The sequence below is a fragment of the Mastomys coucha genome, unplaced genomic scaffold, assembly GCF_008632895.1.
Source record: "Mastomys coucha isolate ucsf_1 unplaced genomic scaffold, UCSF_Mcou_1 pScaffold20, whole genome shotgun sequence".
Lineage (NCBI taxonomy): Eukaryota > Metazoa > Chordata > Mammalia > Rodentia > Muridae > Mastomys > Mastomys coucha.
The window spans coordinates 51,072,018-51,084,050 of NW_022196903.1; the positions used below are offsets into that span (position 1 = coordinate 51,072,018).

Consider the following 12,033-nt stretch of genomic DNA (forward strand, 5'->3'; position numbering starts at 1 on the left):
AAACAGAGCCAAACAAAATAAGGATAATGCAGCAGGTAATAGTGAACACCAACAGGACAGTTGGGATTCAGAAATCAAAACAGTACATTTATACAAAGGAGAGAGAGTACCTCCTTTGAAAACAGCACATGTGTGTTCTGCTTGGAGGACATCTCTTGGTTTGGTTTATGAGGACAGGTGACACCTTTCTCAAGGCTCCTCAAAGTTTGAGGAGCATCTCCTTAATGCAGATAGCTAAACCATATAACCATGGATGGTACCTAGGTGAGATCTTGCTTAGAATTGGCATGAAAACCCAGGACTCGAAATCTTGGCCCAACACCAAGATTTCTTGGCCCAAAATGCTAACATCTTACAAGCAGCCAAGCTCCCTAAACTCTAAATTCTGCTCTACACAGAAAGAAAGGAATTGACATTTGCTAGATCTTTACTATGTCTGAGTCTTGTTCTAGATGTTGGATGTGTGGGAATGCCAGAACATGACTGCTGCTCAGCGATTTCAATCCTGCAAACCATTTTAGCAGAGGGTCTACAGGCTACTGTTGGAGAACTATAGAATGAAAGCCTGGTCTTAGGAGATGGCTCAGTGGATAAAGTGTAGGGCTCTAGTTTAGATCTCCAGACTGAGCTTTTTTTGTCTAGATGTAGACATGGAGCCTGTATCCCCAGGGCTCATGAAGTAAAGGCAAGGGATGCCAAAGGCAGGCTGGCTAGCTAGCCTGGGTGAATTGTTGAATTTCAGATTAAGAGACCTTTTCTCAGTACATAAAATGGAGAGTGATTATGGAAGATACTTTATCTAAAGCTCTTGCCTCTACACACACGTACACATGTTCTTGCAAACATGTAGGCTCACGTGCATGTGTACACACACATGATGAATTAAAAGGATAAAGAGACTGAAGGCCCAAGTTTCTCTTACAGCGTCAAGCCCTTGAGGAAATGTGAATTATTTTCTCAATTAGGTAAGCTGAGACTTGGGTGGGTTGAGGGAGCTCCTCAGTGGGGACTGATGACCAAGGGAAGAGCTTTGGTTTTAATGTCTTCGTCCCCTCAAAGACACCGTTCTGACTCCTCAGGAGAACAGAGACCAGGAGGAAGACAGATCCCATTAGTGTTGCTCAAACTGTCCTCAAATGTTCAAAGTGGCAAGGTCAGGAGAGGGGGTGGTAGCATGTGCCCATCCCTATGTGGGTTCTCTGAACAGGGTACCCAGAAATTCGACACTATGCTGAGCTTCTCTAATGGACATCCTTCCGATACTGTGAGAAAACACTGGAGAAAATCAACTTAAAAGAGAGGAAAGTTTTGTTTGCCTTAAATTTTTGGAGCCTTAGTTCACAGTTGCTTGGCTTTGTGGCCTTTGAGCCAGTGGCAGGTCAGAACCTAGCAACATGAGGTACATGGTAGAAGAAAGCACTTCATCTTGTAGTGGCTTGGAAAGAAAACATAAATGCAGGATGGGAATAGGATGCTAATGTTCTTCAAGGGCCTTCCCCCAATGATCAATGATCTTGCTTCCTGCTGATAGGTTCTGTATCCAAACAGCTCCACCACCTCCAGACATCAGCAGCAACTAGAAGCCCTGTTAAGAGCCCAAACATTGTCCCATACCATTCCTTTATAAAATATTTCAACTAATGTTTACCTGTGTTGATATGAAATTCAAGTTCATTCTGCACATTAAATTATGTTCTGTGCCCCTATGGGCAGATTGTTCTACTTCAGAAAGGGCCAGCCTTTACCATTTAATATGCTCCTGCTATTCTTGCTGCCCAAGGGCCTCCCCCCACCTTCTGGCCCAGATTTTTAAGGACTACATGTCAAGGGCACCCAAAGTAACTAGAAAGTTGCTGATCATAAAAATGTAAAGATTTTTGCCTATTTTAAATTACCCAAAATTTGACTTAATGTAAAGAGATATCCAAGAAGGAAGGATGGAAAGTTTGACCCATCAATAGAGCTAATTCTACATGGTCCTGGCACACTGGTTTTAATTCTAGATAAAAACAGAACTCTATTCAGCTGTTATAAGAGAAAGTATCTCCAACTGTGATTTATAAGTGATTTATGCAAGAGCTTTAGCCAGACTTGAAATTGTTTTTCTCCTCCAATAAATACTAGCTAATTGGTTAAAAATATAAACAAACTAGGAATTGAATCAAATGAATAGTCATTAAGATCCACACATAGTTTTCATTAATTTGTTGCCACTGAGTGGAGGCCAATGCTTTAGAAAGGCCCCGTGTGGAGCACAGCTTCCAACCCCCAAGCTGAGATCTTTAGGTAGTGTTGCATGGACTGGGAAATCCCTAATGAGAAGAGTGGAGGCAGGCCATGCAAGGCTGTGGTGAGAAGCATGGCTGGGGACCAGAGGGAAAGGACAGAAATTACCCAGGCTCGTTTGTCATTTATTAAAGTGGCCCTTCTTTCATGAACGGACAGCATCAATGAAGTCTCCTTTGCTGGCCTTTTCTGAACTAATCAGCTCTGAAAAATGATACAAAGGAAGAGGAGAGGCAAGGCAGCAAAGAGGGAGGGAGAGAATAACAAAAGAGAAAGAAGAGAAAGAAAGAAAGGAAGGAAGGAAGGAAGGAAGGAAGGAAGGAAGAAAGAAAGAAAGAAAGAAAGAAAGAAAGAAAGAAAGTTAAATCTTCCAACTTTCATAGGCCAGTAAAAAATAACTTCATACTTTGTCTAAGTAAGGATTCATCTAATGTATCTACATTTTGTAAAACTGAGGATATTTTAATTCTATCTTCAAATGAAGAATTGCTCTAAAGTGTGGCCATACTGTGTGTGAAAATGCACTGCTCTCTAGTACTTTTCCTTTGCTCTGAAGGGTCAGGGCTCTATCATCCAACACTGAGCAGACACTCAGAACTCAACATTTTCTCTGGTGCTTTTAGGTTTTATTTTAGTAGACTTACTGTTCCATTCAAAAGAGAAGCAAACTAACAAATTATAGAAAAAATAAAGTAGAAAAAACATTATCATTATGTTGATCATAGGTGTGGCTTTAAACTTTTTTATAATATGTGTTTATGAATGGTTGAGGGGTGGGGCAAGCAGTACACGTGCTGCAATGGGCCTGTGGAGGTCAGAGGATAACTTATAGGAAATAGTTCTCTCCTTTCACCTTTAGGGTCCTATAAACCCAACTCAGGCTATCAGGGTTAATGACAAGCACCTTTACTCCTAAGCCATGTCACTGGCCCACAGATGTGGATTTTTGCTAGGCATGTTACAAACATCTTATTTAATTGATGTAATACCTCTTTGTAATAGTATTAGTGTCTTCATTTTACACATGAAAATAGAACATTTAGATGAAACAACATTAGGCTGCACCATTTGCATTGAAAGAGTGGCTAAACAGAAGCCCCAAACAGCTGGCCTCCTAAATCCCTGTGCCTTTTATCCTACCATACTGCAAAGGGGTGAAGGTGGCCTATGGCTTAAGATTCTGTCTCCCCTTCTGTCCAGAGTGGAGTCCTCTTGAATGCTTCATACTTCGTTGGCAAAGGTCTAACAAGGTCACTTTGTTCTCCCCGGACGTGAAAGCATTTCTGCGCTGTCACCGTGCCTTTGAGAGCAGTCTTGGGGTTCCGGGGGTTGCCTGACATTTTGATTGGATGTTTGTAACTGCAGGTCTACATTTTTGTTTTTGCAGGCTTGACTCTGCTTGGGGATGAGAGCACCGGAGTGATTATGGAGGATGAAGAAATGGATGGTGACAAGCTAGCTATTTAAAGACATCTCCCCTGAGATTGCATGTAAATAGATTACATTGGTTCCCTATGGTGATCTAGAGGGAAAAAATAGATTTGTCTCTGCTCTCATTTTGTCCTAGTCCACTGTAAGATCTAGACGCCTCCTCCCCAGGAGACCCTACTACTCAGATGCCGGTCACCTCTTTGTCGTTCCTCTCTTGCTTTTTAGCCCCACCTCCCAAACTTTCATTTTTCTATATAGTGCAAAGGAGAGTGATTTTTTTTCTCCAAAGTAAGAGAGGTGAGACCTTAGTGCTCCGTGTCTGCAAGCAAAAAACACATGGATAAAAGTTGTGGGGGGGGGAGAGGAGGGGAAGGTGATCCTTTCCACCTGGCTTAGTGTCCAGGCAGTCTGATTCAGCATCAAACACTCGGGAGTCCCAGCAGGGCCACGGGCGGCTACTTAGACTCTGCGAACATTTGGACTCTAACTCATGGACTACTATGATGAAATGGCTTTTCCTTTCTTCCTTCCTCTCTTGAGAGTCCAACTCTGGTCAGTCACCCTCTGAAGAGCCTCATTACAGATATCATAAGGACTCAAGAAGAGGCAGCCAGGCCATCATGCAAGAAAAAAAGACACCAGAGGCAGAGAATCCTGGTCTATGTAGGGGGTCTTATACTTAATTTTATTGTTAAAAAAAAGAGAGAGAGTTCTTAACGGTATTGGTTGTCTTGACATTTGTGAATTATATCATAGTGGGAGGTAAATAAATACCAATGATTGTAAGGAATCTATTTTTTTAAATCTAAGGCCGGTTGGAGGTTGTTCTGATACTTTCACCATCTCACTTATTTAGACTCCAATATGTTTTCTTGTATAAAAGGTGGGGGTGTCTAGTGAACACAGATGTACATTTGGCTCCTGTGCAGCTGGCAGTCTCCTAGTGCCTGTGGAGACTCTGCATCTGTACTTCATCCACCAGACAGCAGACAGAGAGAAGATGAGGATTAAAAGGGAGAAAAGCAGAGGATGTAGTATTCACACCAAGGCAGGGAACACAGGGCAGTTCTGTACATACTGAGGTCCAGCTGTTTGTTATCCTTTCTGTCTTTCTGTTCCCCTAACAAAGAAAGATGCAATACATTTCAGAAATAAAGATATTTCAGCTCTCATCTCTGTGTCCTGAAAATTTCTCCTAATATTTACTTAGAATTATAAAACAAAACAAACAAACAAAAGAAAACAAAGATTGAGAGCACGAAGCCACAAACCTTACATAGTTTGGCTTGGATTTGTTGGACTTTAAAGATTTTTTTAAATCCTTGAATTAGCTGTTAATATTTAAGGATCAAATCTAGAAAATCTGTATGAAATTCTATATTTCATATTGTCTTGGGAAAATGTCTGGAGACCTGGCAGTCTAGGCTTACCTAAAACATCCTAGCTCACCCTATGACTACTGAGTTCTATACACAGTTCTAGAAGGCATCCACACTACATTCGGTGATCTCTCCCACCCCAGCTACTGACTCACTGACTTCACGCTCCAACATTTTCTGGGAGTTTAGTATCCTGGTAGTAGAGACAAGGAACCTATCCTCAGGGCTTTCTTGTCTTCTTGCTCCAGGCAATCCAAGTTTGGGGGGGTGGGCCTGGAGGGGGAAGGAGCATAAGACTGTGACCAGATTGCCAATTGGGTCATAAATGATGAAAAGACCACTATCAAGTCTTGAAGCAGTTCAAAGCAACGGCAGTCACATGAACAGCAGCGTTAGTGCACCGGCAACAAAATGATTTGCAGGATTTTCACTAAGAAAATACAGGTGCCCTCTTGCCTTAATTAGATTTTCTGTTTAAACACAGGGTTCACCAGCAGCCAGGCCTGTAAGTTGTGCTTGATAAGTCCCAGTAACTTGGGGAAGCGCCCATCATTTCTTGTGGAAACAAACTGGCTGTTCTAGAAGTGAGGGCCTTGGATTCAAGTCTTAAATGTATGATACTGAGCCGATCCCTGAAACTCTGAGTTTGAATATAGGATAATGGTCTTTTATACATATATATATATATACACACACAAAGAAGGTATATATGTATATATACCTTCTTTGTAGTTTGAGACTCAGCATAAACAATGGGTTTTGTAAGATAAAATGCCTATCCACTGTGATCTGGTAGAATTTGAGAAGGCATAGTACCTTTTGCCTTTCTGTGGACAAACCCCAGTTGCCTTGCTGTTGATCTGTGAACAGACCTGGGAGATGAGAGACTCACAGGACTGAAGGAGAGGGACCTTGGATGAAGTGCTCTACAGTGGGGGCAGGAGGGAACTTGTAGAGTCCACCTCCAGTGGAGGGACAGGACATCAAGTAGAGAGATGGGGTTGCCATCCCAGTCAAAAGCTCTGACCCAGAATTGTTCCTGTCTGGAGGAACTGCAGGGACAAAAATGGAGAAAAGCCTGAGAGAAAGGAGATCCAGTAACTGGCCCAAATTGAGATTCAGCTCAAGGAGGAGCCTTAGGCCCTGACACTATCACTGATGCTGTGGTGTGCTTGCAGACAGGAGCCTGGGATGGCTGGCTACCCTCTGAGAGGCCCAAGAAGCAGCTGAAAGAGTCAGATGCAGATACTAGCATCCATCCAATGGACAGAAGCCGGGGACACCTGTGGTTAAATTGGGGGAAAGCTGGAAGAAGCTGAAGAGAAGGGTGGCCCCATGGGAAGGCCAGCAGTCTCAACTGACCTTGACCCCTAAGATCTCTCAGACACCGAGCCACCAACCAGGCAGCATACATCAGCTGATATGAGGCCCCCAGCACATATATGAGGCCCCAGTAGAGGACTGCCTGGTCTGGCCTCAGTGAGAGAAGATACACCTAACCTTCAAGAGACTTGAGGTCCCAGGGAGTGGTGAGGTCTAGTGGGGTGGGGTTGGGGACATCCTCTTGGAGACAGGGTGGGATGGGGTTGGGGGAGGAGGTATGGGATGGAGATCGGACAGGGAAGAGATTGGGAGGGAGATGAAGACTGGACTATAAAAAAGGATTAAATAATAATAATAATAATGATAATAATAATAATGATAATAACAACAACAATAACAACAACAATAATAATAGAACTGGCTCAGAGTATCAGGAGGATCTCAAGTGGGGAGGGTCTGCCACCAGTGCAGCCCTCATTCAAATGTCTTCTTTTTATTCCTGGGAAGCTGTCCCTTGTGTCAGAACCCAGCCTCTATGGAAAGGGGCAAAGCCAGATAAAGTGCACCCAAACCCGGATGTCACTGCAGTGATATGAATTGATTTGGCTTAAAACTCTGTCATGCCCTTTGTCCCATGTGGCCCTTTTCTGGGTAGTAGATTAGTGAGTAGACTTGTGACTAGTTCTCCGTATACTGCAAATTCTCTTCAATCAAATAAATGATGATGCTGATAGCAAATGTATTTCAAGCACCATTCAGAAAGCAGGCTCAAGAAGCAGTTGGCCAAGCATTAGTTCCATAGCATCCTCACTGAACCTGAACTTGCTAAGATAACGAGATTCCACATATGAGAACTCTCTTTCAAAAGCAGCATCCCATCCAGACAGTCTTTAATAGTTGTTGGCTGAGCTCACGAACAGCCAGCTTCTAACACCTAAATATTACTTGGAAGGTCACAAGAGGTGCTGTGGGTTGGAACAGGACCATGAAGAAAGAGAGCAAGGTTTTCTTTTCATTACTATTGGGTCAGTTTTTCTTCCCCAGACTGTGGTATCCAAGTTGCCCTTTTTTAAGAAGAAGAGAATGAGTTAGCTTGTAGTTCTGAAAATGTTAGTTAAGCAATTATTTTTCCTAGCTAAGAGGTTGGTCTCATGATGGGTTTGAAGATACCTTTCATTTCATCTGAGGGAAGCTTCCTTGTGATTCGTAGGTGTGAAAAGGATATTCACAGGAGTATCAAAGCAGCAAGGGGAGACACAGCCAGTGGGCAGCTGCGAATGTCCTTGTGCTCCCAGAACCTGGGGTCACCTTTAATCTATCATCTTTTCAGATATTCTGAACACAAGTGTGAACCCCCAAAGCAAGCCAGAAGACTGTGCCCTATCTTTCCAAAGGCATTTTCCCTGGACCCAAGCTCATTGAGATAAGAAAGCACCACACAGGAAAGTTAATTTTTTAAAAAGCACTGACCAGGCAGGGTTTTTCTTTAAATTCAGACAATCTTTAATAGCATTTCAGAACTTATGCTGTCTTGGAAACAAGCTCTGCTCTGGATTATCCAAGATGCCAACTTACTTTTCTCAAGAAGAAAAGAATAAGTGTTTCTTAAGATGAGAAAAATCCCAATACCCTAAATCTAATTCTAAGTGGAGGGAGGTGCAGGAGAGGGAAGAGCCAGTCAGCTAACAGTTCCAGGCAGAAACAACAAAAGACTTTGTCATACTTCTGAATATATGCTGGAACCCAATTTTAAATCCCAAGCTGCATGTCAGTAACTATTAATGTGTGAGAACTGCAGCCGATCCAGAAAAGGATTCATTGTCCTTCTGAATTATCCTTCTGTCCATAAGTCTTTCTTCATGCCCAGGGGTACTGCTGTCTGTCTACACAGTTAGTGTTGTAGAGGTTCCATGTAAACAATACATTATTTTCAACTAGAAATTTTCAATTCAGAAATATTCTTTTAAAAAATATTTTTATCATATTTATGTGTGTGTGCATGTGTGTGTGTGTGTGTGTGTGTGTGTGTGTGTGTGTGTGTGTAGGTGAGAGGACTTGCAGTGGGAAGAAGTCTGTTTTTTTCTTCCACCACGTGGGTCCCTGGGATTAAACTCAAGTCATCAAGCTAGACAACAAGCACCCACTGAGCCATTTCACCAGCCTTTTAGAAACACTCTTAGCTAGAATCCCAGAAAACAGCTTTCTAAATGCTGTTTCACTGTAGCTGGTGGCAGAGAGAAACCAGCCCAGAACCTGGATCATTTCTACCCCAGTATCCACAAGGATTCAAAAACAAAGAAACAAACAAAACAACAACAACAACAACACCCCTTTAATTTCAATGATTTCTTCAGTCTCTGCTTTTTGGATTCTAAAGTTTCAGGTCCTTCCAGAAAGGTAAGATTCCTCAAAGAACTCACAGGAGAAAAACAATAAAAAAATGAAAAGGAAAATTGCTTATCCTAATGTATCTCTTCCTTTTGATGCTAAAGATTTGCCTTGCTAGCTGGGGAAGAAACAAAAAAAAATGAAAGAGAGAAAGAGAGAGAGAGAAAGAGAGAGAGAGAATGGAAGGAAGGAAGGAAGAGAAGAAAGAAGAAAGACAAAACAAACAAAACAAAACACAGAAGTAATCTAAACTGTAGGTCTTCCTACCCCTATAATTCTATGTTAGATTATAAATTAGTGATACAGAGAAACAATGTGTACCTCAATACTTATCAGTGGAGTTGCATGCACCGTACTGCCCCTCAGGACAGACCTCTTCTCTGATCCTTGTCTGCTCTTTTTCCCATGCTCCTCCTTTAATCCTTAAAAGCAATTTGTAAAATGTCAAATAAGATCCAGGGACGTGAGAGTCAAGGAAGCCCAGGTAAAAGTCCAGGTCTCTCAACTAGCTCAGTGCTATTCATATTGTGTGGAATACTGAGAATACGTAGACTTCAGGGCACAATTGAGACAGTAGCAGTCTTTCTGTAATCTAGAATTCATGATTCCTTGAAACCATCTTTCCCATTGTCATAATCCAAAGCATTGGTTTCTCCTTAATGGTGCTAGCATCTTCAGAAACATCTCTTTTCTTGGTTGCATCTATGCACAGGATTTTTCTGATCAAGCTACAAGTCTTTTCAAGTTTAACTGCTCTGCTCTTTTGATCCAAAATATCATTTAAAGTATCTCTAAAATATCCAGCAATAACCACACCACAGCCTGAATACTGTGATTATTTCCTTCATGATATTAACTAATCTATCAAATCTAAATTCAGTATCATGCAGAATATTGTGGCAAAAACAAGATATAAGCAAGTTCTGACCTGTATTGTAATGATGTGATCCCTAGCCTAATTTCCAATAAAGTTCTCATTCCTATCTGAACCCTCATGAACCTGGCTTTCTCTGGCTGTATTTCTAGTTGTAAGTCTACTCTACTAAGATTTTACCAAAAGTTTCCCGTCAAGGTGCTGCTTCCAGTATTCTGGCCTTATTCTACTTAACCTTCAAATTCTTCCGATAAACCACTTACAAGGTGTGTATTGAGCACATCATTAGGTTTGTCACAGCAACAACTGCACTCTCTGATACCAATGTTATATTTTGGTTGTTTCTGGATAGCTATGAACAAAATGCCTGAGAACACGACTCGAAAAAGGAGCAACTTGTATGTAGCTCATAGGGTGTAGCCCAATGGGTGTTTTAAGCTAAGTTTCTTTTTTTTATGTAAAATAGTATTTTACTAATGGAAAAATAACAAATACAACTTTGAATTTGAAACAATTCTTTGACTTTTGAGTATTCTGGAAAAAAATAACTCAGGAATCAATGAGGGAGCTATGGAAAGTACTGCATCATTCAAGAGTAACTTTTGTTATATCCTAGATTCTTTTTTTTTCTTTTTTTTTTATTAGATATTTTCATTATTTACATGTAAATTTCTCTTTTCCCAGTTTCCCCTCCAAAAAACAAACAAACAAAAACAACAAAAACAAATTCCTGTTGCCTCCCTCTCCCCATGCCTGCCACCCCACCCTCTCCCACTTATTGGCCCTGGCATTCCCCTACACTGGGGCACAGAACCTTCACAGGGCAGAGGCCCTCTCCTCCTATTGATGATCGAATTTGCAATCCTCTACTATACACATGCTGCCAGAACAATCAAACTCTTCCATATACAGTCCTTGGTTGGTGGTTGAGACCCTGGGAGCTCTGAGGGTACTAGTTAGTTCATATTGTTGTTTGTCCTAAGGGGCTACAAACCCCTCAGGTCCATTGGTCCTTTCTCTAACTCCTTCACTGGGGACCCTGTACTCAGTTCAATGGATGGCTGTGAGCCTCTACATCTGTATTAGTCAGGTACTGTCAGAGCCTCTCGGGAGATAGCTATATTTAGGCTGGCTTGCCCTTCCTTCAGTCTCTGCTCCATAGTTAATCTCTGCAACTCCTTCCGTGGGTATTTGGTTCCCCCTTTTAAGAAGGAATGAAATGTCCACCTTTTGGTCTTCCTTCTTCTTGAGTTCCTTGTGGTTTCTGGGTTGTTCTTCCTGTATTCCAAACTTCTGGGCTAATAACCACTTATCAGAGAGGGCATTCCGCGTTTGTTCTTTTGTGATTGGGTTACCTTACTCAGGATGATATTCTCCAGATCCATCCATTTACCTAAGAATTTCATAAATTTATTGTTTTTAATAGCTGAGTAGTACTCCATTGTGTAGATGTACCACAATTTCTGTATCCACTCCTCTGTTGAGGGACATCTGGGTTGTTTCCAGGTTTTGGCTATTATAAATAAGGCTGCTATGAACATGGTGGAACATGTGCCCTTATTACATGTTGCAGTATCTTTTGGGTATATGCCCAGGAGTGGTATAGCTGGGTCCTCCGGGAGAACTATGTTCAATTTCCAGAGGAACCGCCAAACTGATTTCCAGAGTGGTTTTACCAGTTTGCAATCCCATCAGCAATGAAGTAATGTTCCTCTTTCTTCACAACCTCTCCAGCATCTGCTGTCAAAACCTGAGTTTTTTATCCTAGCCATTCTGACTGGTGTGAGGTGGAATCTCAGGGTTGTTTTGATTTGCATTTCCCTGATGACTAAGGATGTTGAACATTTCTTTAGGTTAAGCTAAGTTTCTTATAAGAGAGGGGAATAAAAAAGTAAAACAGGAAGACTTGACCCCATACCATTAGGTGGAGCAGCGAGGCAGCAGGAGTGAATGGTCGAGAAGACTCTTTACCACAAGGTGGACAGGAAGCAGACAGCTGGGGAGGGACAGACCTGTTTATCCCTCAAGGATACAGTTTCATACCTAACCCAGTGTTGTATTTTATCCAACTAAGCCTTACCTCTTAAATGTTTCTAAACATCCTGAAATAGCACACATAGCTAGAGATCAAGCACTCAGTAATGGGGTCATGGAAGAAATTTCCTGTTTAAACCACAGTAACACTTTCTATTTAAGTCATGCCTGATAACTGTTTATCACCAACATACTATGTCACTACGGCATTAGCAAGCAGATCCATCACGAAATGCATGTATGAAAGTGTCTTTGCTCAATGTGCTTTGCTTCAGAGTAAAAATTGGGTGACTCCGCTAGGTTTTAGAACTTGACTCG

At 41.8% G+C, this 12,033-nt stretch overlaps 1 protein-coding gene across 1 annotated transcript in view; it reads left to right on the forward strand.

Moving 5' to 3' along the window:
* The window catches only part of Ppp1r17 (protein phosphatase 1 regulatory subunit 17), a 15,190-nt gene extending 10,301 nt beyond the window's left edge, over nucleotides 1-4,889 (forward strand). The window contains exon 5 of the mRNA XM_031382000.1: nucleotides 3,674-4,889. Coding sequence (XP_031237860.1) covers nucleotides 3,674-3,753 — 80 coding nt within the window. The 3' untranslated portion in view covers nucleotides 3,754-4,889. The remainder of the gene's footprint in view (nucleotides 1-3,673) is intronic.
* The last annotated feature ends 7,144 nt before the right edge of the window (nucleotides 4,890-12,033 follow it).